The sequence below is a fragment of the Fistularia commersonii genome, chromosome 3 (assembly GCF_037954325.1).
Source record: "Fistularia commersonii isolate RoL2024-O1a breed Wild chromosome 3, RoL_Fcom_v1.0, whole genome shotgun sequence".
Taxonomy (NCBI): Eukaryota; Metazoa; Chordata; class Actinopteri; order Syngnathiformes; family Fistulariidae; genus Fistularia; species Fistularia commersonii.
Window position 1 is genome coordinate 16105684 of NC_141286.1, and position 27208 is coordinate 16132891.

Below are 27208 nucleotides of genomic sequence, written 5' to 3' on the forward strand. Positions count from 1 at the left end.
ACGAAAAAACTGTAACTTCAACCAGTTTACCCTCAGGATCATTAATAGTAATTTAACAGTTGTTCCATAAAATAAGAAACAGGAATCCAATGAATATAGGGCGGGGGGAGAGTCTGAATGGTATGTTTTAGATAAAAACATGACCGCTTACATATTACATTCATTTAGAGATATACATAACTGTGGAACCTTAGATCGCTGTATTACCAAATAATAAAGCCCCTTTATGGCATGCAGCTTTATAATTTTGTTAAATTACTAGGCTTAAATTAAGGCTTGTAAAGGCATGCCAGTCCGTACTTGATACATGTATTGTATTGTAGAAAATCACGAATGCTGGTGTTTATGTTGATGCTTGTTTTCTGTGTGATTTGGGGGTTGCTGGGAATAATGTGGGTGTGGTTTGGGGTGCAATGAATTCTGGGGGGTTTTACCTTGAATTGAGCGGGAATCGACAGTTGTTTTGCAGGCTCCTGTGGCGTGGCTGTAGCCAACAATTATTCCTCATTAAACTGACGTTTTACCGTCAACCGGGTGTTTCTCTGACTAAAGACGCTACAGTAAATTTAGTTTAAGTGTATGTCATGAGGACATTCAGTGTACTATGCACTGATATATACATACATATATATATATATACACACACACACATATATATATACACACGCACATATATATATATATATACTGCTCAAAAAAATAAAGGGAACACTTGAACAACACAATGTAACTCCAAGTCAATCACACTTCTGTGAAATCATAGTGTCCACTCAGGAAGCAACACAGATTCATTTTGACTTGTTTTAAGGACATTACATCAAAGTTGGATCAGCCTGGAGTTTGTTTTTACACTTTCATTTTGAGTGTGATTCTTATCCAGACCTCCATGGGTTGATACAATTGATTTCCATTGATCATTTTTGTGTGATTTTGTTGTCAGCACATTCAACTGTGTAAAGAGCAAAGTATTTCATAAGAATATTTCATTCATTTAGATCTAGGATGTGTTTTTTAAGTGTTCCCTTTATTTTTTTGAGCAGTGTATATATATGTACTGATACTTATTTAATTGTGTTTAGGAACGTAAAAAGTTCTGCAAACACTCAAGAAGGTTATATGAAACCACATGGTCCAAGATTACACTCATTTTAGCATCAATTTAAAAGCTTTTTTACATGACATTACTGCCAAAAACATATTAGAATGTTTTGAAGGAAAACTCCCAACCTTTGACTACCTAAGAGTTCATAGTTGTTGAGAGTAAGCTCTGCATGATTATATTTTGTTTAAAAGCACAAAGCACACCCGTCTCCTAGAGATGAAATAACTTGTGTGTGAAAGTGGATAAGTGCAGGCACGATACCTTAATGTGATATGAAAAGAAAGACAAAAGTATATTAAACAAAATGACCGACAAACAGCCTGTTGGGTAGATCTTCATATGACGTTTCATTTAGTCTGACAAACCAGACTTGGACAAACTAACGATTGAGAATGGCCACGATATTTGCTTTGTCCTAAAGTTGACTGCTTTTTCACAATGAAAGATATCAGGAACAGCATGTGGGTGATAGAGAGGTGTAGTGGTTAGCACTTCCGCCTCAGCATGAAAGACCCTGGTTCAATTGCCACTGGGGGCCTTTCTATGTGGAGTTCGCATGTTCTCCCATAATCCAAAAACAGGCGGTTAATTGGAATACATTGGAAAATTGCCCAGACTTGTGAATAAATGAGATGAGTGAGACAGATGAGCGAATGATTGTTTGTCTCTTTATGTGGCCCTACGGTCAACTGGCAACCAATCCAGGGTGTACCCTGCCTCTTGCCCAATGACAGCTGGGACAGGCTTCAGCAACCCTTACTGCAGGATAAGCGGTAGATAATGGATGGATGAAAAACAGCATGTAAAATAGATGTCAGGTAAACCTACAAACAATTAAGGACACATTAACTGATCTTCATAAAATCCTCAATCACTATCCCCTTTACCTGTTTTTTCCTCACTCCACATCAGCAGGAGGGACAACTGAGAGGACAAAGTTCAGCTTGACACTTTAAATAATTTTAAGTAATTAGGCACAATTCAGAACTGAAAGACTGAGCCAAAGACTGACAATCCACTGCAGTTTTCATAATTTTGGTACATCCTTTGTCAGCCTCGGTCAACCTGCCTCAGGATCTTCAGGCCCTGTGTGACACAGCAATAATTCTCTGCGTATCCATTACTATCTGGTTCAGATAGAGGGGACAACCTTCCCACATCCTTCCATTTACAGTGATAATTACAGCTTGCTGCATCTGATTGTCTTCACTTTGGGGTTTGTAAATCTTTTCTGGGTTCTAATTTTTTGTGTTTTCCCTTATTTTCCATATTTATATGGAATATGTATTTAGTGTTATTTAAAGTATTTCCCATAGTTATGTGGGAAATTGTACATTATATACAAGTCCTTAGAGTGGTGTGTCTTCCTCAATCTTGAGTCTTCTCACCAGATACCTGAGAGTCTGCCGGTTCTGCCATTGTTTGGGATGACTGTCACAGGTCGGATGGGCGGACACGGGCAGGGAACCACACCTCAGAGCAGGAATCTGGATTGAAAGTGCTTTATTGAGTTGAATCGGCAGGTAGGGTGTCGCTGGCAAGCCCCGAGACAGAGTTGCACAGGGCTGGGTCTCACCAGGAGGGGTGGCAGGACAGGTTGCAGGCAGGGTAGCAGGAGGGTAGGGGTCCAGTCAAGGCAGGGTGGCAGGACGGGTTGCAGGAAGGACGAGTTGCAGGCAGGAGGGTGGGGGTCCGGTCAAGGCAGGGTGGCAGGACGGGACGCGGACAGGGTCAGATGGTACACCGGCCGACTGGGTCCGGTCATAACGGGGTAGGGGTCAGAGGTTACACTGGCCAGCTGGGTCCGGTCATAACAGGGTAGGGGTCCAGTCATGGCAGTGCTCCGCCATGGCCTGTGAGAGCCACAATCCCCCGGCACCAGGCAGAGCGTGCCGCTGCCCTTTATAGGGATCTTGATTAGCGGCATCTGCTGCAGCTGGCGCCGATTACAAATTGGGATCAGGTGTGATACCCTGATAGACTTTATCTTTAACTAGTGCCTTCTCCTGTTGTTTGCCAATTTATTTTTACTAATTTTTATGCTTTGCAAAATAATCTCACGGGCCCCCTCGCATGTTTGACACTCCTGGTGTGGGGGCTTGTTAATCATCTTCCTCCTCTGTTTGCAGTTAGCAGTTCATCGTTGAGGGACATTTTACTGGAACTTGGTTATTTTCAAGAGGCAGTGGCTCCTCAGGGCTCTGGGCTTGTGACGAATGGCTCCCTTGCCATTCAGCTAAGTTTTCAGAACCTGTCATGCTCAGTGTAGAAGTTTGGCGGAACATAAATTCCTTGCAGTGTCGTCATGATGTCTATCAATGTTTGGTATCCCTTGTTATTTATAGCTCTCCTGAGCATTTGCAATGTTGCCTCCCGCTTGTCCAACCCCCTTGGGTCTGATCATCTTCCGTCCCTTGAGCCAATCCAACTTCCCACATTCAGTCTGAATGATATTTTGATGTTGCTTTGAGTTGATGTGTGGCTCTTGTATGGCATGTAGTTTAATGTGGAGATGGCTGGCAGTTGCTCTCCCACGGAACCAGTATCCAGTATCTCCTTGTGATGATCGGTCCGAGAAGGTCACGTCAATACACAACAGAAGTGGGAACACTGCATTACCTTTGTTGAGGGGTCTTTTCATTATCAGCGCTGTTTTTGGTTCAGGTTCGCTGATAGGCATTCATAGAGTGCAGGTAGGTGGGGATCACAAATTGGGTTGCTGTGGGCTAATTCTAGATCTACTAGTCACTGTGCATTGGTGTTTTGTAATGTTTCCTTCTCCCTTACTGTCCTCTGATACAGTTCATTCTTATCTCTGAATGGATCTATTTTATTATCATGTTGCCACTAAAAAAACACAATGAAAAATATCCAATTTATTCTTCATTGTGTTTTTTTCCCAATTGTATCTTGTGATGCAGGTAACTCGAGATGCGAGTCTTTGTATAGCTGTCTCCAGCGCTGCCTCATGCACAGTATTTTTTGTGACTCTCTCCCTGATGCCCTAAGAGTGTCTGTCGTCCTCAGAGATGACTAACTTATCTCTTTGTCGCCTTGATCTTGGTCTCAGACATGGCCCCATTGAGCATTGTTGATAGCGCTACATAAATCATCATAAATCAACATTTCTCTTTCTTTAAATCATTATCTGAACACACACGCGCACACAACCGCACATGCAGATTACCAGATAGTGAATACTATCTGTACTTAATCCCCACATCTCCTTGCAGCAAGTGTCAGGTTTGCAGGCACTTACACAGCTGTCAATACAATGTCCACATTTTAATAACATTTGAGCCATTCAAAATGTCAGTATTCTGCGTGGGGCATAAAGTTCACCTAACGTAAAGGTTAAATTACGCATAAAATGATTGTTTGCGTGTCTTTATTGGCTTTCCCAGCAGAGGGCAGTATTATACCTCAGTTTACAGTCCCTCTGATCTTGGGCCTGATGTTTGTCCTCCTATTCATTCTTTCAGATGCTTGTTGTAGCTGACAGTTAACTGTATTTTATTTTTCATCTCGTCTTAGATCATGCTTAGTTGTTAAAAGACAGAATACACATTTGACAAGACTGGTGCATTCATGCAGAAATTTTCACACAAGAGTATTTACTGTGTTCTAATTCATTGGTAATGTTAAAGTTAAATAGCAGTGTTGATAACAGCAACACAGGACACACTATTATACTGTCCTAAGACCTAAGGTCTTGAATGCTATGCTTTTTCTTTCTTGTTTTAATTTCCCTCAGCTATCACAGTGTAACACAAATAATATAAAAGCAATGTATTTGAATATATGAAGATCTTAAGAAAAAGAGATTTTATTTCTAAGAGGTTTGCCAGAGACAACATTGAATGGAAAAAGGGACTTATTTTTATTGACACCACAGGGGGGCATTGCAGGCTTGCGAAGGCACAGTACATGGAAGGCGCCGAGTTTTAATTTTCATCATTAGGGGGCAGAGTGGGAGCAGTTCACTTTCATCACGGGGACACACTTGGGAGTGAAGTTGGACCCCAGAACTGATTATTTGTTTTTAGATGTTAGCAGAATGGTTTGACCATTATTTGTTCGCAGAGAATTGGTCTATATTTGCTAAGATTCCTGCTGATGTTTTGAAAGGTTAAAGCTGACGCCCTCATTGACGGAAAACGTTAGACACAAATGGCTATGATGAACATGTTACGGTCTACAGTGAAAAAAAAACAACCCTTCCTGTCTCCTCCCTTCTTCCCCTGCAGAGGGCTGAAGTTTCTTCAAGAACAAAAGTCATCTGCTGTCCATCTGGCTGCTGTGCCAGGCAGTAATACCCCCTCATATTCCTCATCTTCCAAAGCACCCGTGAACAATCCATTTTCTGCCCCCTGCTCTGCTTTTCCCTCCTACTCCACGACCCCCAGAATCCTTGTGCCCCCCTGCCAGCCCTGATCCCCATCCCAGGGACGAGACATGGGATCCGGTGTCAGTGTCCCAGAAAGACCCCTCTCTCTGCAACATGTGGGGAGACCAGCAGCAGAGTTGTTCACAGGGCTCACTTTCACTATTTGTATTCTCACAGTAGCGTACTTGCTTCCCAAGTACTGGTTGAAAGCCATGATCTCCCAAAGAGCCACCAGTAGATGGATTCTCACGAGCAGAATAAGAATTATTTCATTTATTGTCCGTCCTGGTGTAATACGGATACTAAGACTCACAATGTTACAGTGAGTGGACACATGCGGATAAGAGGCATGATAAATGGGTGGGTGAGGTAACTTTAGGTCCAACCCAGGATTTTATCCATGGCAAATGAGTCCAGTTAACTCTCTTCCAGGAAATGAAAATATGGTAACTTACACTGGAATTCAAGCCTCATCTGGAGGACCCCTGGCTCTAAATGAGAAATCACAGCATATAAGAACAAAACTTTGTCAAACATAACCAAACACTTCCTTTTTGAAAACATCTCCTGGACCTCAGTGAGTGGTGAGAGTTCAACCTTAAATTCTTCCTGGTTTAGTTTTTCCATGTTTGCTGAAATTAATTCCTAATCAACATTTTGTTTTAATTTAGATATGTGTGTACATACACATACATATACATATACATATACATATACATATACATATATATTGATATATTGATTTGGATACTTCAAGTTACAGAGCAATTCAATCCAATATGAAGTGGACTTAATTAATCAAAATTGTGCTGCCCAGCGCAGCGCTCAGTGTTGGTACAATAGGGTAAAAGCATGTGGCACATTTTTTTCCAAATGAACATAATGTGACTTAAATTGTTCGTAAATACTGAGAAGTCATTGTACCGTGTATTTCGTGGTTTCTTATCACAGAGGATCTTGCAAGATAACATTTATACTGTCTGAGCTAGTTATTTCAGCCCCTTTAATTCTTCTATCAAAGACTTCACTTTGCCCAGTGCATCAAAAGGCGCACTTTGAGAAAGGAAAGATATCCATTAGACATTATATTCAAGTATTGGTTGCTTTTAGTTGCCCCCTTTATGATTCTCATCATCTTTCTTACCGTCGGGAGGGTACGAGGGGGGAAAAGGATCTCACTGACACATACAAAACCTATTTGACCTGATGTAGGCACTGGGGGCTTTGACGATTGGAAGAAAGATTCATGAATGAGACCTGTTGTGTTCTGGTCAAAGAAGGAGAGTACAGTATCAGAAATTAAGTCTCTACTCAAGAATGTTCAGACAATATGTAAGATAAATGTCCCCGAAACGTCAGCACATTGTCTGTTTAGGAGGCCTTTATCAGGTGTTGGTGGAGACCAAACATATTTTATTTTCAAATTGTCTCCTTTGTGTTTCCGAATACAACAAATGAGAAGTCATGAGGGGACTTATTTGCTCCGAATACTTTCTGACACTTTTAAATGTTTTTCTCTCAGCAATTTGCCTCATGCTACCTTCTGCTGATTTTTTTTTTTCTCGAAACACGCAAATTTGCAATAGAAACAAACAATTAAATAATGTTTATGTGTGAAGGAATGCTTTTTTGATGCTTAATTTAAGTTTAATTAATGCAGTCACTGGTTGCAGTTGTAGTGGAGCAGCCGGGAAGCTCAACCTGTAAACAGTGATGACAGACAGTCAGTCATATTCTTTTCCAGTTCATTGGTTTGCTCCAAAAAAGTCTGACTAATTTGTGTTTGGTTTGCTGGTGATTCTTAACCAATTATTTTTTTGCTCTTGCCACATATATGCAGCCCTGTACGGTGTGAATTCAGTGAGGTCAGGCCTCTGTTTTCCTCCACTTTCTTGGAAGCAGTTTGTAGCAGCAGCAGACCAGGTGAAATTTGGGATCAAGAAATCAGTCATTAAACCTAAAACAATTCCATTCCTGATGAATGAAGCAGGAAGGATAAAAATTGAGAATAAAAAAGGAAATATTTTTTAAGCAATGATGGTTTTCATGGTTCTCATTTTCATCCATTTGAGGAAATATTAAAATACGTGTTATCATTCCATTTAAATATCCAGTGAATATGCTTATTTCATTTCATTGGACAGGTCCAGTCTGAGTATTTTTGATGTTCTTTTACATATTATTTATTTCTCTATTTCAGCTTATTATTTATTGTCTATGATTGAACTGTCTTTATGGTGCAGTACAAATCATTATTGTGATCTGGTAAGTATAACTGTGTCCTCTTGTATTTTACTTTATATAGCAGAGCCCAAAAAGATCATGACATGAATGTGTGTGATGGTTAATATTCTCAGGATTTGTAATTCTATCCAGGAGACTTTGGCATCTTTTCTTCTGGCAGGAGCAAAAAATCCATCTCCTACACGCTGCAATTGTATTCCAGTAAACTATTAGTCAGCTCAATCTGCGCATTTACAGTTTCAGAGAGTGGTCCACTGCTTCTTAAAAATAGCCCCAAAGATACAAGTTGTTCCAGATACAGATACAGCATTGTGGAGGAAGCTGAGCAAGTGCTCCACCTCGACAGATCAACCATGTTCTCTGCTGAATATTGTCGCCTACATACAGCACACAGAAGGGACTGAAATAATCCATTGTGCCCTCTCTGAGTGGTACTAGATTTCTGCAACGTGCCAGAGAAAAAGGATGGGGGCCACTTGTCAGAACTGGGTTTTTTAGCTTGAAAGTGATGAGGAACAGCTCTACAGGCTTGCTAATGTACAGTAAATGTGATGGGTGGGTTGAATTGTTGAGTTATGCAAGGCTTTCAGGCCTTTGTAATAGTGCAATACTTTGGAACATTGCGTAACAGATTTGTCCTCCGCGTTTTTGCGATGTGGGCCCAAACGATAACTCCCCTGTCCTGGTCCATTTCCATCTATGCCCTTTAACTTTGCATAGTAGTATTACAGCGATTAATTCACCTCTTCATGACTGTGAGAGCTTTATTTCGGCTTGTGTGGTGTATGACATTTTGCTGCAATGCAAATTTTAATCCCCACTAAATGTGACCACCAGCACTGTGTCTTTCTGTTTTATCATTACTGAAAGAAAGGATTAGAAAATGAAAACATAGCAAGAAGCGGCGCTGTTGAGCTAATTTGTATTGCTCAAATCTTTAATAACACTAATGGAAATAATACATGTTGCATACCAAGGAGTGCTGATCTTATAGGAAACCTGCATTCATGAAGTAGTTTGTGTGAAAAACGATGAGCAAGAATTAATGGGAAATACTATGTAATTATGCAGCTGGGGCTTGGAAATACATAAACCTATGCTCTGGCTGGTGTCTTCTAGAAGGAATCTACATATTGTTGTCCCGTGCAGCCAAAACCCAAACCTAAACCTAAACCTTTCAAAGGTTTTTGCAGCTGAAGACTAGAATTCTTTCATGCAGACCAACTTCAGGTGAAATGTATGAACGAATAAAGTCTGCAGCTTTTTTTTTTTTCATATTATTTGCCTGAAGCAACCTCACTGATTTGTGCCTTAAAGTAATCAGTTTATGATGGCATAACCCTTGACCTACCCCTCATAAATTCTTCCTCATCACAACCTCTGGCTGTGGAGGCTAATGAGTGGTCCTGAACTGCTGCAACTCAGCACGCACGGCAGGCTTTTAAATGAAATAAGATTTCTTGAGTTTTTTACCCTCAGAATTTCCTCCCTGTCTATTAAACATTATATCATTTGTTTCATTAAGCATATAAATTGTTTCATAAGACTTTGTTGTTGAGCCTCTTAAAGTCTTGCACAGTCAGGACAACACTGGCCTTGCTATCAACAACTGACACTGGGCTGGTCCTTCAGAAAATGTAACTGATATCATGGGTTGATGGTAGACTTTGACCTTTAGTAACAATAAATATTTTTACCAGATATAATGCAAACAAACCAATCATGTGGTGGCATGTTTTTTCCATGTCCTGAACTAAAGAGACATTAAAACAATTGATGATTTGCAGTAAAAATACACTGAAAAGAGCAGTAGGAATCAAAAGTAGAGAATCTAGAATTGTTTGGCTTCATTTTAAGTGGAGCAGAGACGGAAAGGAAATGAGAGAAAAGAGAACAGGGGAGGGCATGTAATAAAACTGTCTGGCGGGAGAGTCGTCCTGTGGACTAACCTTGCATAGGACTTGTAGAAAGGATGTTACCATTCAGCTATACAGACGGAACACAAAGCTCTGCTCAAATGGTGCAAAGGATAACTATTCTCTATAGACTCTTAAAGATCAACCATTGAAGATTCTGTTTGCAGGAAAAGTGGACGTGAGCACTTGTGTGACAGACGAACTACCAACCGATATGTAACCAAGATCTACTGCATCTTTTCAGAAGATGTTGGCACATCTGGCACATCATTGGCACTTTTTCCAATGAATATAAGCTTTAATATTTGGTAAAGAAACATTTCAGTTGTTAATTCCATTGTAGCATGCGCTCCATTATTTAACATTTTTTTTTCTAAAATGCAAGTTACTGTACATCCTGTTCAAATGCCCAAGATACACTCACAGTAATAATACTACCTCTTACAAACTAAATTTGGTGTAATGACCTATTAGTGGCAAAATTAGTGGTCTGTTACACATACCATTGTTGCTAACAATGCCTCCAGCCTCCATATACATATGAGCAGTCTTTCTTTTTAAATAGTCCAATGTCAAACTTTTTTAAAATAACGAAGAACAAAAATGCCCTTTTATTTTACTTTCAATGATTATTCACTCATTCATTTATTTCCTATAGCGCTTGCAGTTCTGCAATTAGCTACTAAGAGAGATCTAAAACTGTTCACTCCCTCATTCACATGTCATATAGGGACGTAAAACCACCTCTGAATTACACATCATGTAGAAATAAACAACCAATTTGTCTCCCTTTGACATTCTTGTTGGACTTCTGAAAAAGAAAAAAAAAACAAAACTTGAGTGTATTCCACAGTGAAACACATTGGAAAATAGATGGAGATGAAAATTATTGACAGCTTTTTGTCTTTTACTGGCAACTTTTCTGTTCTTGCTGGTAAAGCGACATTCTGGAACAAAAAACAGTCACGATTGTCAATAGAAAAGTTTTGCTGTTGTGGTTTGCTGAAGTTTTTGTGTCTGTGGCTGGTGAGACTGAGGAGCCAAAGGGTGGAGGATACGAGGGAAGTTCCCCTGAACTGTTTGGATTCTCTAGACTTTAGTGAAAAGAGACCTCAAAACAAGGGGGATATTTCGGATGGTGAGATTTCTCTCAGACGAAACTGGTGCCACATTCCAAGAGCCAGCTTCCGCAGCCGAGGATCAGACTGCCAAGGTCCCCCGCTCCGGCCACCGCCCGCCTCACAGTGCACCCGACCTCCTTGGCCCTTCCTGTGGGTGGTGAGCCCAGGGGAAGAGGGGCCCATGTTGATCCTTCGGGCTGTGCCCGGCCCAGTCCCATGGGCGAAGGCCTGGCCACCAGGTGCTCACCATCGAGCCTCGCCCCTGGGCCTGGTTCCAGATGAAGGCCCAAGTGAAAAACTAGGAAAACTAGGTCCTACATTTTTCCTCTTCATCTTTGTCTGGTCCCTCACCTGGGACGCGTTTGCCTTGGGTGACCCTTCCAGGGGCATAAATCCCCTGACAACATAGCTCCAAGGATCACTGAGACGCGCAAACCCCTCCACGATGGTAATGTAGCAGCTCACAGAGGGGTTCAGAGTATCTTTTACTGATTCAATTCAACTAGAATATTTGGAGATTAAGACAATAGTCTCTCTTTTTGTCTGAAATTGAGATTCAAGATCTGTAATTCAAGAGCCAAAACGTTATTTAAAGGAAAAGTTCCCATTAGACTCCATAAAGCATACTTTCATGTTGTCTAACATCACGAAGGAAAAATAAATGGCACATTAGCTACAAAACATCCCGTAAGTCCCAGTATTCTAAAGGTCCCAGTGACTTTTTGCAGGCACAACAAACGCATTTTCTTTGAGAGAGTTCAACATAAAGGCCGGGAAATGTATTGATGATTTATGTGTCATTTAATTAAATATTAGTTAATCCTTAAGTTGTTGCTACATTGTACAGCCATCTTTCGAAGCTAGCAATCCTTCACAGTTCTCTCTCTCTCTCTCTCTCTCTCTCTCTCTCTCTCTCTCGACATACCTGTAACAATTGAAATACTATTTTGCTGCTATTTCTTTACAAACTCACACCACCACCCCCCAGAGATGCATTGATATTAATTTCATGTGTTGGTTATTTACATGAGAGAAAACAAAGAACAACAAAAACAAAAAACAAAGAAAATTACATTGATTGTATTTTGCAGAATCATAGGGTAAAGAGACAACTGTTCAACATGTTATTAATACATTAGTGCATTAATGCATTAGGAAATGCTTTACTAACAGTTACGTTGAATATAATAAAGGCTACCAGTATGTTTTGGTCAGCTGCTATTGACCACATGCTCCACATTCACCTTTGTGTGTCTTTCAGCCTCTGTAGCAGCATTTCTGTCTGTTTTGTGCACGGTCTGAGCAGTGTCTGGGTGAGAAGGTTAGGCTAAGGTTGACCTGAAACCAGTCATCAGGTGGGCCACAACCCTGCCTCTCAGCCGTCTGCAGAGTCTGATGTCAAGATAAGCACAAATGACCACCACTGCTCTCTTAGTCATTTACATTTTATTTCACTGGATCATAATTACCTTTTGGCAAAGTGGATCATTTTACATTGATCGATTGTGAAGTTTTTCCGTGTGTGGCAGATAGATTTTGCCTAAAATGAAAAGGAGGACATAAAAATGTGACACAAACTGAGTAACACAATAATCCCTGGATTAGAACATCTTACTCACTTGGTTTGACTCAGTTCTCCCAAACTCAGAAAAATCCCTTTCCCAGCATGGTCTTCACCTAATATTTCTCCTTGAAAGGCTGAGAACATGACAGAAATTAGAAATTTAGAAATTACAATTTTGAGTTTCTCGATTACAGTAAATAATAATATCCTTTCACCTCTGTTTCAAATGAATTAAGACATTTGAAGTCAAGCTGACTTGGCTTTATGTGGTCTTGAGGGATCACATGATCCTTTTGCAGATACTCATCCCCAACTGTGTCATTCAGTGTGTGTGCGTGCATGAGCGCAATAGATATCCCTCATGAATTGGGATATATATCTGTTTAGCAATCAATGCATTACATAAATTATAAACTGCACATCAGTGCGACTGGAAAGGGAGGTGAAATTTCAGGCTGTGTGTAGTCCGTATTTTGCATTCAACTTACCGGTGACAGGAGGCCTTTACAAGCCAAACAAGTGGTGCATGAGTTGAAATGGTAAGCAAAGCTGTGCATCATCAGGATAGTAGCGCAAAACAATCCTCACATTTTCCATCATCATCTCATTTGATTGTAGCTGAAAAAAAAGCAAAAACATTTTTTTTAAATCAGACATTCTCCTTGACAAGCAGCTGTTTTACCAAACTATGTCATGTGCAAAAAATGTTTTGTTTATGTCGCCAATTTGAGGTTTCTCCCTTTTCCCCTCTTTCAATAATGGATCCATACAACCATCTGTTGCTTTGAAGAATAATTTCCCTTCACAAGCCAAGAAACTGTGTGTAACTGATGAGTGATCAGTTCAAGTACAAATATCAGCCTCAGTGTTGAGTCAATGCAAACTTTAACGGAATAACCTTTTTGGTGTTTGTATGGTTATTGTCAGGGTCGACAAAGGGTGCCCTACATTCAATATATAAAGAGAATGCATGTAAAAACTATATTTCCCTGTGGAACTCTAATTATAGTCGGCTGGTAGAGAGCTTCAAGCAATTACCATGTAGATAAAATGTGTACAAGTTTTGAGCATGCAACCGAAAAAATATTTATCCTTTTTTCATTGCTGTTTCCTTTAGTTACAATTTAATGAATAGGGACATTTTTTCTTCGTAGATTCTTCGTTTTGTAGGGTCAATGCGAAATACCCTCAACTGATGAAAGCTGCCTGTTGTGTGTTCTCTTTTATGTGTGTTAAGTGGGTGCATCAATCCAAAAAATGTATTCAATTAAAATTATACATTTTTTTGAAGACACTAAGAATGTTTTTGTTTGTGGTAAAATAACAGGGAGGAACAGAATGCAAGGATTTCCAATGCAGGATATTCACTCCAGGAGTCGTTTCCCCTTCAGGCGATTTCCCAAATAAACACAAAAACAAGAAAATACTTATAATGATCTCTTTAGTTTTTTCTAAATAGATGTTAAGTAACCGAAGTCCATGCTTAACATGCTGTTTGTGTTTATATTAGCCACATAAAAAGAACTAACATTCATTCACATCCCACCCTTTACCTGAGAGGAGTTCCCTTTTTGTTCATCCACATCAGGAATACTGCAGGCAGTGGCTGAGGCTGAGCCCTAAAACACTACGATAACATGAGGAAACTTAACTTTTATTACCTGCATTCATTTAACCACACCAGCGATAAAACGGGATAGAGGGTCAGTTGGTGCTGAAAGCGGTTAAGGACTGAACCATGTAAAAAAAAGCAGGCCCAGCCTTTCATATGGGTACAATTAGAACAAACCAACAATTTCCAAATATAGTCAAATGGTAAATATTTTTTAATTTCAATGGACAGAAAATTGAATGGGATGATAATTGCAAACATATGGCTTTTTATTTAATTGGAATGAATAGTGTAATGTTAAATCAAATGAAAAAAATGAACATACCAACCATTGTTGGCAATTGATCCAATTTTTTCAACAAATCCAAGCACATACAGATGGGATCCTAAAACTGGCCCATTGCATTTAAACACAGACTGTAAAAAATATGCAGAATACAGAGCAAATCCAGAACAGTAAACCACGATGAAATAATTAAACATGTACAACACAATGCTCTTGTTCTTTCACTTAAAAGCCAGAAACAATAGTTAGGATATCAAGCTAATTTATACAGTATATTTTTGGTTTCTTGAAGATAACAAATTACGCTATTCACAGTTCAATAAAAGTTTTGGCTAAGAGATCTGTTTTTTTTTTTGTTTGTTTTTTTTCAGACGAGATCACATGCGGGGCCATTTGTTTGTTTTTTTTATCTTAAATTTTCTTTATTTCTCAGTGTTTGACTCATTCACAGTACATGTTGTCAGGCAAGCAACATTGCTGTCTCTTGCTGCTGTTCTGTCCAGTACGTGGGGATTCTGCAGGCAGACACACAAACTATACAAGCCTTAATCAAGTTAAGTCATGTGAGCATGTTCCTCTACAAAAAAAAGGTAACACACAAACATCAAGACAGCTTTTTAAACTCTGATCAGTCAAATTATATTTTTCATTTTATTTTAATGTACAACAAAGGCCGTGCCTGAATACTGCTGTTTGTGAAGACTGGACAGGCCCTTTTAATACTGCATACCCCTCACACAGAATGAGGAGGTTTCTATACAAACACACCTGTGGATTGAAAAATCTTTGGTCAACATTAGCAGTATGAGACAACCATAACAGCAAATGGAACAATACAGATCCTATAACACCATACAATAACTTATTGGTAAAGCTCACAATACCAGCTTTTTGACGAGATGGATGAAATGACACACGTAGAGGTTACTTCACTACAGTTTTTCGATCAATACATTACGCACACCTTCACGGAGAAGACGTGGACTTTTGACAACATAAAGCACCAGAAATCACTTGTATGGTACACTTTCATGGATCGTTTCACACTTCGACAGCACATGGGAAATTGAATCAGCTTAGTAACTGGGCCATAAGGCGAACCAAAACAAGGAAAAAACTGTTCAAGGTTACATTTCTCAAAGCTGAAAACTGACTGACTGGTGTGTGTGTTGTAACCTTTTTTTTTTTTTCTTTCTTTTTATGTTAGTGGGTAACACAGTTTCATGTCTAGCAAGAGATTAAGTTGAACAAATGACCCCCTGATTGTATTTTTATTTTTCTGCTTGCACATATTAACTACAGTATGAATGAAAATATGGAATTCAAAAAGTGCTAATTGGTGAGCCTTTTAGATGCCCAGAGAAGAACAAAAAGTCAAATAGAGAGCAGGAAATCAGTCATGTTCGCATATCAAACTTTACTCTGGGTCCATAACGACTCCTGAGTTCACTGTTAGGTTTCTGTGGAGGTTTGGATTCTGGCTGTGCCGGTTTCTGCTTCGCACAGAGGAAAAGGACGTGTCACAGCCGGGGACCTTACACTTGTGAAGTAGTCGGAGATGGACAGTCTTATAATGGGCTCTGAATGTCCCCTTATTGCTATATACCTTTTGACAGACATGGCAGGTCATTGGAGATCCACCCCCACCTCCCTGTAGCCCACTCTGTCCTCCCCCAACGCAGCCCAGGGTCTTCTCTCCCCCGAGTGGGGCCTCCTCGGCCCCAGGCTTTCCCACACTGATCCCATCACAGCTTTCATCACTGTCCTCCATGGGGAGCACCTCCTCATCCTCATCAACCCCTTCTCCGTCCTCGCTCCCGGCCCCATCTGAGTCCCAGGATGATCGAGCGCTGCCTCTACCGCCAGGTGGGCCGGAGGTGCAGGTGGTGCTCAGGTCCAGGATGGTCCCATCCTCCCCACTGCCAGCATCTTCCCCTCCTCCTAATCCCGGTGTTTCTCCTGCAAGAGATACCTCGGCACTGTCTTGCGCGGTTGACATTTTGCTCATGGGGAAGACGAGGCCCATGCGGTTGTGCCCTCTGAAGATGACTGAGGTCTGGCTGGTTGGATCCCGATGGGACAAATCTCTGTCCCGCTGGTCCTGGCAGTACTCCAGGCCCATTGATTCCTTGTCCCTGCACTGGGATGACGGTGGGTACAGCATGTTGACTGGTCTGAAAGAGTCTTTGGTCAGCAGCTTGTGATGAAGGTTCAAATTTGCACTGTGTCTGCAATCAAAAACGGATAAAAATTGGAAAAGTGAAAACTTAAATATACAGCATTAAACATGTTTGCTTTATCAAAAAAAAAGACATTTCTCTTGACCCAGATTATGTAAACAATTTGATTTAAAAAAAAAAAGCATGCTTGTTTTTTCTTTTTTGGCAAACAAATCAGGTTTGAGCCAGCACTTTTCTTTACATCCCACATCAAAATGATCTTCTCTTTAAATGTTGAGATTAAAGAGTTGTTCCAGGAATAGTTCATATTATGCATTATTATGAAAGTCCCTAATCATCAGTCTCTTAATTTTTACAGGATAATTTTTTTAAATTTAATATTTGAATCAAAAAGAATTGCATGGTGCAAAGCAAAGATCAAAGTCCCTAAAAATAGTAAATCAAAATATTTAAATTCTAGCATAAATTTACCTCCTAAAAAAACAAAAAGAATAATTCCTCTGAGTCAGGTGATGCTTCAAAGAATGCATGTTAGAATCAATAAAAATGCCCTCCTAGAACACACTTGAATAAGTGATTTGGAAGATGACACTGGTTTTAGCCTCATAACCCCAGACTGGGGGTTCCAGGGAGGACGTCCCTAGACTGCTAAAGCCGAGCCTTCCTTTGTCTTAAAGTGAGATTCAGAGCCTTTTTTGAGGAGCCGAGGCTGCAGCCAGGGTGTACAGGGGAGAAGCAATTTGGCAGTGTACTGTAGCTGGGAGTATATCTTGCTGATTAGAAGTGAAGAAAAGCTAAACCCTGACTGATATGAGCCAAGAAGAGACATTTTGTACCAGCTGGATAAAAGAAAAATATATATTTCGCTGGAGTAATTCACAGAAAAGAAAGCAGAGGTTAAATTATATGAATATTGGGTCAGCTTCTAAAAATAAAATAAGGATAGAAAAAAGGGTACATTCATCAGTGAATTGAGCCTCAATTGACGAGAGCAAGGTTGTACAACATTTCTTTGTTTTTCAAATGAAAGATGTGAAGCATTCATTGTTACAAAGTAAAACAAGCGTGCCACATCATTTTTATGTTATATCCTCTCTGGGGGGATTACATTAATTGAGTGTTTGCACCTGTATTTTGAGGGTCAGATGCTAAAAGCATTCTTCTTGAATCAGTGTTTTCCTTTGAGGTCTTTATAGCCAATCCCACATAAAAGAGAAAATACTTTTATATTTCTATCATGGGGCATGGTTTCATATGTGTGTGTGTGTGTGTGTGTGTGTGTGTGTGTGTGTGTGTGTGTGTGTGTGTGTGTGTGTGTGTGTGTGTGTGTGTGTGTGTGTGTGTGTGTGTGTGTGTGTGTGTGTGTGTGTGTGTGTGAGTGAGAGAGAGAGAGATAGTAAGCTCAGGTTTGGCAGAAGATGGGTATGTATTGTATAAACAGTGACAGAAACACGAGGTGGTTTTCCTTTATTATTATTCAAAGTATTTGAGTTCATTGTCAAACTGTGACCTCCGACATATATATATATATATATATATATATATATATGTAGTGGGCAGTTCTTGTCTTTTCAGTCTCTGATCTAGTCGAAAGGCGTCATCTGCAGTCCATGAAATACTTCACAATTCAAACCCTCTCTCTCCTGCTGCTCACAGCGCTATCTGCCAGTACATTTTTGTACTGACTGATTGCACTATGATCCATCAATAAAACAAAAGTCTATCAATAAAACAAAAGCCAGAAAAGAATGATAGTCTGCGCTTTTTACAAGCAACTCATGTTTTTCCATGAAGGAGACACAACTTTGCTGTCTTTCCTAAGACCACACCTAACATGAAGCTAAACAACACTCATTCATTTAACAGATGCACTGTGAGCAGGGCTCTATTTCATCTTTATTTGCCGTGAAAATAGACATCTGACTGATGTCCCGTCTTTGTAATGTAGTGCTTGAAAAGCATAATTGGTTGGAAAAAAGTTTTGTCAGCATTTTTGGAAAATGTACGATACCCCCTGCCACTATGGTTAATAGCAAAATGAGTAAACTCTAGTAAATTAGTAAAACTGCTTAATTTGGATGGTTAGTTCAACAAATAATCTCACTTTTCCTTTCACTGATTCGGATAACAAGCTTTGGGTGCTCACGTTTCGTTTGCTGTTGCCTTTAAAGTTATTATGATTACAATCATGTTATTATGAAGTTTGTTTTTTGTCTCCATCAAATTGGGTAAAAGATAAGATTTTATCAGGCAAGGTTCAGCAGTTTACAGTAAAACAAACATCAATAACACCATTTTACCAATAATTGCATGTTTAAGTGGCAGGAGGCTGACAGCGGTATTTACCGTGTTTTCTGAAAAGGATGGACAAAAAAAAAAAAGTCTGCCACTCACCTGTCTCGGCTCCTACGGGATGGAAAGGCTGCATTGCAGCCATCCACTGTGCACATGTGCATCTCTTTCAGGTGAACATTTTGGTAGTGCATCTTGACACTGTAGGGGTTCTTGAAGGTTTTGCTGCAGATCTCACAGTGGTGCAACAGCTCAGAGCTTGGATCGAGATGAGAGAAACCGGAGTCACCAAATTCGACATCCGATCCCTCTTTCTCATTGTCTGAGAGTTGGAGTGCTCCACCATTAGTCAGCCTGTGTTCAGCTTCATCCCATCTCAGCTCTGAAATTTTGTCAACCGGATGTAATGAGTTGGTAAACTCTCTGTCCTCCCCTTTCTCATTGGCATCGGGTTCTGGACCGATTAAGTGGTTCTCCCTAAGGTTGTCTATCAACCTGTTTTTAAAGGGAGAGGATGTACAGGTGATGACCCCTGATTCAACTTGCCGTAGCCCATCGTCTTTGTTCTCTCTTTCTGTCATCTCTAAAGTTTGGTCCGACAAATGCTTGATGCCCCCCACCTCTCTCTCTTCACCAAGGTACGCTCCTCTTTCATCATTCTCCTCCTTGGTTTGTTGCATGCATAAATGCCCTTCTGCCGGGCCACTGCAACACTCTTCCTTGTCCCTGCCTTGTAGTGGAGCGTCATCCTCAGAGCTACTTCCCTTGTCCATCTGCTCGTCCTGCTCCACCATCTCCTTTTCTATCTTGATTGGCATGCTTGACTTCCGAGACTTTTTCTTTGGTATTGGGTCGGCTGTGCAGACATCGGGACCTGCATTAGGTTTGACAGACACAGAGGAGGACAAGAGAGGGAGGGAGGGTAATGTACCTGGGGTGTTGGCAAGCTCTGCTGGGGTAACTAAGCTGCGATAAAACGGCAGGACTGGCTGTACTGTTTTTAGATTTGGGAAGAGGATGCCACTCTGACCCATGCTGGTGAAGGAACTGCTGTGGAGCTTAGAGCCTGTGTCCACATGGCTCACCATATAGCTAGGGACCGACTTGTGACTTTCTGCAGTACAGATTGAGATAGGAGTACTATATTCAGGCCTTTTTTCTCCTTGAGAACCTTCATCGGCGGATAAATTTCCACGTAGGTCTTTGTCCCGGTTGTTGCGATTCATCGGCATGTGCAGTCGTGGGTTGGGGTTTGCACTGTGGCGGTTGCGACTGCGCAGTGAGCTGAATACCATGTTACACCCCTCGATTGTACACTTGTGCTTAATCTTCAGGTGCACTGCGTTGTAGTGAATTTTCAGCGTGCCCTTGTCATAAAACGTCTTCTCGCAGGCATTGCAAAATACTCGACCCTTCTTCAGCGATCCCCCACCACCACCTCCTGATATTCCCCCAGTGCTGTTCCCATTTCTGTCCATGGAGCGCAGCTTAACCTCTGGTGACATCTGGGTTACATCAGAGCTCATTGACGGTGTGCACGGTGTTGAGGGACCATCAGAGTAATTGTCACTGGTTGAGAAGTCCTCTGCCTCGATTTTTGCAGTGGAGGAAAGGCTGTCCATTGGTTTGTCTCCACCTCGATCTAGATCAGTGGTGAATATGACAGAGTTGGAACCTAGCAGGTTGCTTTCTGCCGGATGTGAAAGAGGGAGTGGAGCGTCTCTCGCTAGACTTTCCCGTCCCTGATCCTCTCTCCTCTGGCACTGCAGCTCCACTGACCCTCTGCATGGCTGCTGGTGTTGCTGATGCTGTAATGTTGTGGGTGAGCCTAGAAATGGTGCTGGAACGGAACCGAGCAGCTGGAAAGGCAACATGAAAGCCATGCTGTTGATGAAGTTCTCGAAATGATGCATGCTGTTGCTGCTCAGCTTTTCCCCTTTCGATGTCGAGATGTTGGCAGCAGTGCGTGGGGTGTTTCGCTCAATGAAAGTGCGGATGTCTGAGTTGGTGCGGGTGCTTGGAACTAACACTGCCTGCCCCTCCTTGTCCTGTAAAGCCATGAGCTCCACTATGGATTTGGTCTCTCCAAAGCGCAGGAACTGCTGCAGTGTTGCGATCTCTTCTTCAAATGTCATAATGGCCCAGCGGTCTAGCACTTTTCCAGCAACATCCTACCGACAGAGCAGGAAGAAAAGAGAGAGCAGGGACGCAGAGAGGGCAACAGAATGAGCGATGGTGGGAAAAGGGAGAGAGAGGGGAGAGGGCAATTTCATCATTAACATGGTAAGTCTTTTGGTTTGCTCATATATATTCAGAGTGGGTTAGATGACACACCCTATAAAATTGAATGGCAGAGCAGCTAAATAAAGGAATCAGATGGGGTGTTAATACAAGCGGGCAGCCCCAAACCCTGAGAAGCCTCATTACACAATGTTTCATCTCACTGGTCATTTCTCTTCATTTAAATCACATTGATTTACCCGGTCTGCATCACCAGAAGCAGACAGAGAACACACACACGCCACAGTGAGAACATGCGTACTCGCATGCAAGTGGACACATACACTCAAACATGATTATGTGCACAAACACATCACACACACACACACACACACACACACACACACATATATACAAAGAAGTAAGGGAGGGTGAGCGGTAGGGGCCTCTCATTGATCAAGTGGATCTTTTCTGCCTTCGCCCAGCAGTAATCACATGTGAGTTCGGGCATCTTTGAAAGTGAGGAGCTGCTCTGTGCCGTAACCATGATTAATATTTCATCACAGAGCATTCACTGGGCGCCTGTCGAGGATTCTGACTCTACGTTTGCCATTAGATGAACTAACATGAATTAAATGCAGCCCAACTTGAATACTTGATGATGCACTAATCGAAGAGAGAGCTCACATTGACACAGTGCCTGCAGCCTACGCTTTAGCTGGCTTGGCTTTGGCTTGGGAGGACATCTGTAGCAAAAGACATAATATTTACAAATCTACCAGGCACAGTTTGGAGACCCCCCAAACTAACAGTGCCACAGCAACCAAGAGCATGTTCATGGCATTGGTTACTACCTGACATCTCCCCAATGTCCCTTTTACTCCCTCATCTTCTTCAGAAATTCCCTCTGTCTCTCCATACTCAGGATGACAGGTGGGCTCAGCCCGTCACTTCCTTGGCCTTGCATACAGTCACTCTGGATTTCACAGAGTTTTGGGGTTACTTGTTGGCCTCGGGGCTGTGTAATTTTTCACCACACAGAGCATGATGTTGTAATTGTAAAACACAAATGTGCCATTTTTTTTTATTTCAGTCTTGTATTTTTGGGGAAGTAGAGTCATAACGTTGTAAAATTTAAGTCTGGATAAATACTGGAAGTAAACAGGAGTGAAAGCTGTTGCTGTTTAATTGTGTTGACTTCTCTCATTTTATGTTCTATGTCTTAATGTCCACTGCTCGAACAACGTTAAAACGAAACCACAATATGTAATTTTTGTGGCACTGCACAAAATTTGTAGCATAACTGACATTATGAAAGGGATCTGTTTCTTGGCTACAGCAGATTTTAGTCTTGGGGCAAACATGACTGACTTCCTGACCAAAGGAGACTTCTGCACTTATATTTAGTGGCTGCAGACATTATGACAGCAAGTAGAGGGCCCACAAAGAAAGCAACCCATCTTTAGACCAAGAGAGAGAATATAGATTTCTGATATCTTCTCCTGGGACCCAACAATACATATAATTAATTGGACTTTTTGACACTTATTTCCAAATGTTTTTCTAAGACATCAGCTACTGAAAAGAAAAAAACAATTGATGAGCCCAGTAAAGTGCGCAATGCAGTGCCCACCTGAAGCACATATCCTCGTATGTAGTCCTGGAGCGTCCAGTCGAGTGCATTGAGGATCTGGATGACCTCTTCCTGCTTGAGGACAGAGAAAAGGCGGTCCAGGAGGATCTTCAGACGTATGGGGATGGCTTGGGTGCCGTACAGCATCAGGCTGCAGATGTCAAAAACCACGTTGGAGTGCACAATCTCCACTTGGCTACTCTGGTACATGTGGTGCACCTTCAATTTACTCAGAGCTGGAACAGACACAGTGATTTTGGATTATATTATATAAATGTGCGTGAGTCCCTACACCAACATAGAACTAGGATACAACAAGTCATGATAAAGTGTAATCTGTAAAACATGACGGGCTAAAGATTTGATTAATTGAAAAATAAATACATATTCATATAGGTATCAAGTAGGCGTGCGCATATAATAAATGTTAATGAATTTGTAATATAAATGAAATAACCGTTGCAACCTCCACTGAATTGAGAGTTCAGCAGTACTTCAAGATGCTTTTGAAACTGAAGTCAGAGGATGCATCTGCGTCAATAAGCGAAAATTCTGGAGATTAGTTTATACAATATTTTTCATCCGTGGAGTTTCAGAGATAGTTAACTTCTTGTCTTTATAATATTATATTTAATTCATCCTTTATTGATCCCAAGTGGGGAAATTCGTTCTCTGCCATTAACCCATCACGGATGAACCATGAGCAGTAGGCATGCCGTCGACCAGAGAAGCAGTTAGGGGTTCAGTGTGTTGCAGTGTCTTGCTCAACAACACTTCAACACTCAAGGAGGAGCCGGGAATCGAACCAGGAATGTTCCGTTCCAAAGAGGATTGCTCTACCTCCTCCACACAACAAATCTTTGTTTACAGTACATGGGAGGAGAGTGGGTATTATTGTTTTTTAGCCTAATCATATGCAAAAATACAAATATGTGTCAGATTAGAATAGTGTCAGATTTTGCGAAATGTTTTTTTTTTTTGACTGTGAGCACTTCAAACTCAGCTCCAGTTATCTAGAATCATCGGATTTGAGTTGAAGAAAAACTCTTGGAGGCAAATATCTCCTTGTCTCCTATCTCTACTTGCCAACAGCTAGACAGTATTACTCTCATTTTCTGTTGGTAAAATGTAATGGACATTTTGTAGTAAATGACCACTTATGAATATATTGCAATAGTCGTTTTTGACTTACAAATAATACTGAATGGATAAGAAAGTTCCTTTTTTATTTCTAGTTGTAATTCTCTACTGTTGGGGTAATGGACAGAGGGAGAAAAATGTCCCAAAACACATATAATATTTGTCTTATCAGGGAGGATTGCCTCAGGACATTTGGAGCTCTCACCATGAGCCACCCAGCCATGCTTGCAATTTTCACACTGCCTCCTTTTCAGCTTCCCAGGCTTGAAGCTGTCACAGTTACAGTTCACCAAAGTGCAGCAGATCGCCTGTCGAACACAGAAAACCACATTTTTATTCATTTTTTTGTGGGGGGGGGTGCGCATAACCTAGTAAACATTTATGCTAAGTAGTTACTGTTGACTTTCCCTGGTTGGATTTTGCTATTATCATTACAACTTTCCAAGCAACTTTTGAATATTTAGAAAAGGAATTTATTGGCCATATGTCTGTAGGATACTCCAGGTCAAAACGCCCTCCTGTCTTATTACCCTCTGACAGAGAGACAGTAAGTGCAAGTGAGTGTGTGTGTGTGTGTGTGTGTGTGTGTGTGTGTGTGTGTGTGTGTGTGTGTGTGTGTGTGTCCAAGGAGTGCTAAAGGGCAGGTCCTCACTACAGTAACAAGCAGTCTTAGACACACCTGGACCATCCAATCCATCTCAATCAATCGACGCCTGGGGCACACAAACCCCTCACACACGCACGCACACATGCACGCACACACACACACACACACACACACACACACAAACACGCATTAGAGAGGACTGTCTATTAGCTCATCTGCTAATGGGTCTTATCTGGTTGCGGCAAACAAGAGAAGCAGGGTGAGTGCGGCAAGTAGGCAAGTAGTGCAAGCAGCGAATGGCGGTAATGAGTCAAGTTTTGTGGTTTGGCTGCTGACATGGCAGCGACCCTGCCAAGACAACTGCAGCCACTGAAAATGACTGTGATCGGCCTCTCCCTCTCCGCTTTAAGAAGAAAAAAAAAATCATTTACACACCAGGAACTGGGGGAAAAACATCATCAGATTTATGATCAAAGCTGGTTTTGTTAGCGCTACATGCTCAGACCTCTTATGTGCCTGCGCTCTGCCACCTCTCCCACTCTGCATCTATAATGCATGATCAGTGGGGCTTTAGTATACATGAGCAGCATGCTTAACCCCCTTTGCACAGGCGGGGAAGGAGTAAAAGTGGGTGGGTGGATGGGTAGGAGGCCTCCACCTCCTCATTTAGGCAGTGGCTTGGCAGTGCACTCAAGGCAGAGCTCGTCCTTGATATCGAGGATCACATTATTTCACCTTACAATAACCTCTCATCATTAGGACGGATAAACCAGCCCCAGATGAAGGTGAAGGCAGAGAGCTGGCCTTGATGTGAAGCTTGGGAGATCCAGCCCTCAGTCCCATGACATCCATTTACTTCTCTCTCGATCACCCCGTCTGTCGGGTTTCATCTGGAGCTTGCCTGCTTGGCCTCCTCCGGACAGAGGCGAGGTGTAAAAACCCCTTTGCTCATCTCTCAGCAACATAATCCCATCATTACGCAGCACCAAGAACCAACACGGCCCAATTAGACTAATCCCATCCCACTGTGGCTGCACACACACACACCTCCTGCTGCTGCTCACCCTAATATACATCTCAATCAGGTGCCCCTTGAACACTCAGCAGCCTGTAGCATGCACACACACACACACACACACACACACACACACACACACACACACCCATGCACACGGCCAGACATTCCGGTGCATAATATGCTTCCCACTCGTTTATCTTCATCACCGATGCATTTCATGAGTTCCCAAGGAGAAGAGGAAGAAGAAGCAGGCTGGCCTGGGAGTGGCTCGGTGACCAAAGGCCCCCGCCCCCCACCAACCTACCCCCACCGCCAAACCTCACCCCCTCTCGCACCCTCTCTCCTCGCTCCCAACTGTTGTCACAACAAAGCTCCGACTGTTCGCACGCATCAATGAAGTCGATGACAAGAGAACTAATTGCACAAAATGATGTGGCAGGGCGCGTGTGTTTCAAGCTAACACAACTTTGCTCTCTTTACATGAGTGCTGTTTAACAATGTTGCACCGAAATGCGTGCACCACCCACCCCCCCCACACACACAAGAACACACCTTTCATACATTAAACTTGTAATTGTGCATGCCAATATCAAGATGACGATGTAAGTGATTTTTAAAGCTCAAAATAAAAGGTTTTCTAAATTATGTTAATAAAATAAAACTTATAGATTTAAACATTTTTGATATTCTAAGGATATAAAGAGATTCTCTATTTTTATTCCTTTCACACCTCATTGGTCGAACTAAATAAGGACTCTTTCTTTGAGTGAAGTCTCGTTTTTCACTCCAGGTGGAGAAACATTCTTACCTTTATTGGATTATGGTGACGCGCTCTTTATGAGCAGTGCCTACAAAAGGCAGTTAGGGTTTTGCATGGCTTATTACTGTGAAAACCCTGTCCATCCGTAGCATTCCATTTATAATCACCTTAGTGAAACTGAAAAATGAATTATTAGAGTAGGAGATTAACCATACCTGAGTCGTGGTGGAAGGACAGACAGCATTATAAACAAATAAAGAAATGTAAAAAAAAATAATTAAAAAACAAATGCTTGTGGAGCTGCTCCCCTCTTTGGTGCATACAGAAGCTTTAGAAAATCAGCTGACGAGCTGATCGCAGAATCAGAGCACAGCTAGAAGGGATGCCAGTGTTGTGAACTTTATAAATGAATTTGAATCATTTTCCGAGAATTGAAAAATTAAATTCAATGTCATTGTTTAGCGTGATAAATAAAAAAAATAAAAAACTGAAGCCACTGATTATTTAATTCTTTGTTAATGTCCTCATGATTTTCTAAAAGCATTACATTCATTGATCGGTCTATGAAGAAATTTATTGTTAAAGTTATTGCATAATGGCATCCGTAAAGATGTGCAATGCAAATATTAAGCATATTGTAAGAGACAGATAAAGGTATCAAATATATATATTTGATGAGCTTAAAGGAGTTTAATTTTTCTTTCAAAAATATCACTGTAACTAGGTATTTTGAGTTTGCAATTGTTTTATTTGAACCAGCTAAGTATTCATAATCACTTTATCCGGCCCCAAATTATTTCGGGAATATGGTACTCCTTGTAGGTCTAACACACACACACACACACGTACACACACACGCACACACACACACACACACACACACACACACAACACACACACACACACACAGACGCACTTCACAGCAAAATAATAACTACTTAAACAGGGCCTGTCCTGATGAAGCGAATATATGAGACAAGAATCTGGCTGAAGGAATCAGATGAGGTCACACATATTTCCTTCAAGACAATGCTTATGTATAGAGACAAACAAGCAAAGGTCATTTGTAAGTTTGGAAATAGTAGTCTTTCAAAGTTATTTTAATTAAACCACCACTTCTAAACTT

The 27208-nt window shown here is 41.2% G+C and overlaps 1 protein-coding gene across 1 annotated transcript in view; it reads right to left on the reverse strand.

The window, feature by feature from the left end:
- Positions 1–14142: 14142 nt before the first annotated feature.
- bnc1 (basonuclin zinc finger protein 1) overlaps positions 14143–27208 on the reverse strand; it is a 19453-nt gene continuing 6387 nt past the window's right edge. The window contains exons 2-5 of the mRNA XM_086143814.1: positions 23903–24005; positions 22558–22793; positions 18807–20875; positions 14143–16460 (exon numbers count right to left, since the gene is read on the reverse strand). Coding sequence (XP_085999940.1) covers positions 15650–16460; positions 18807–20875; positions 22558–22793; positions 23903–24005 — 3219 coding nt within the window. The 3' untranslated portion in view covers positions 14143–15649. The remainder of the gene's footprint in view (positions 16461–18806; positions 20876–22557; positions 22794–23902; positions 24006–27208) is intronic.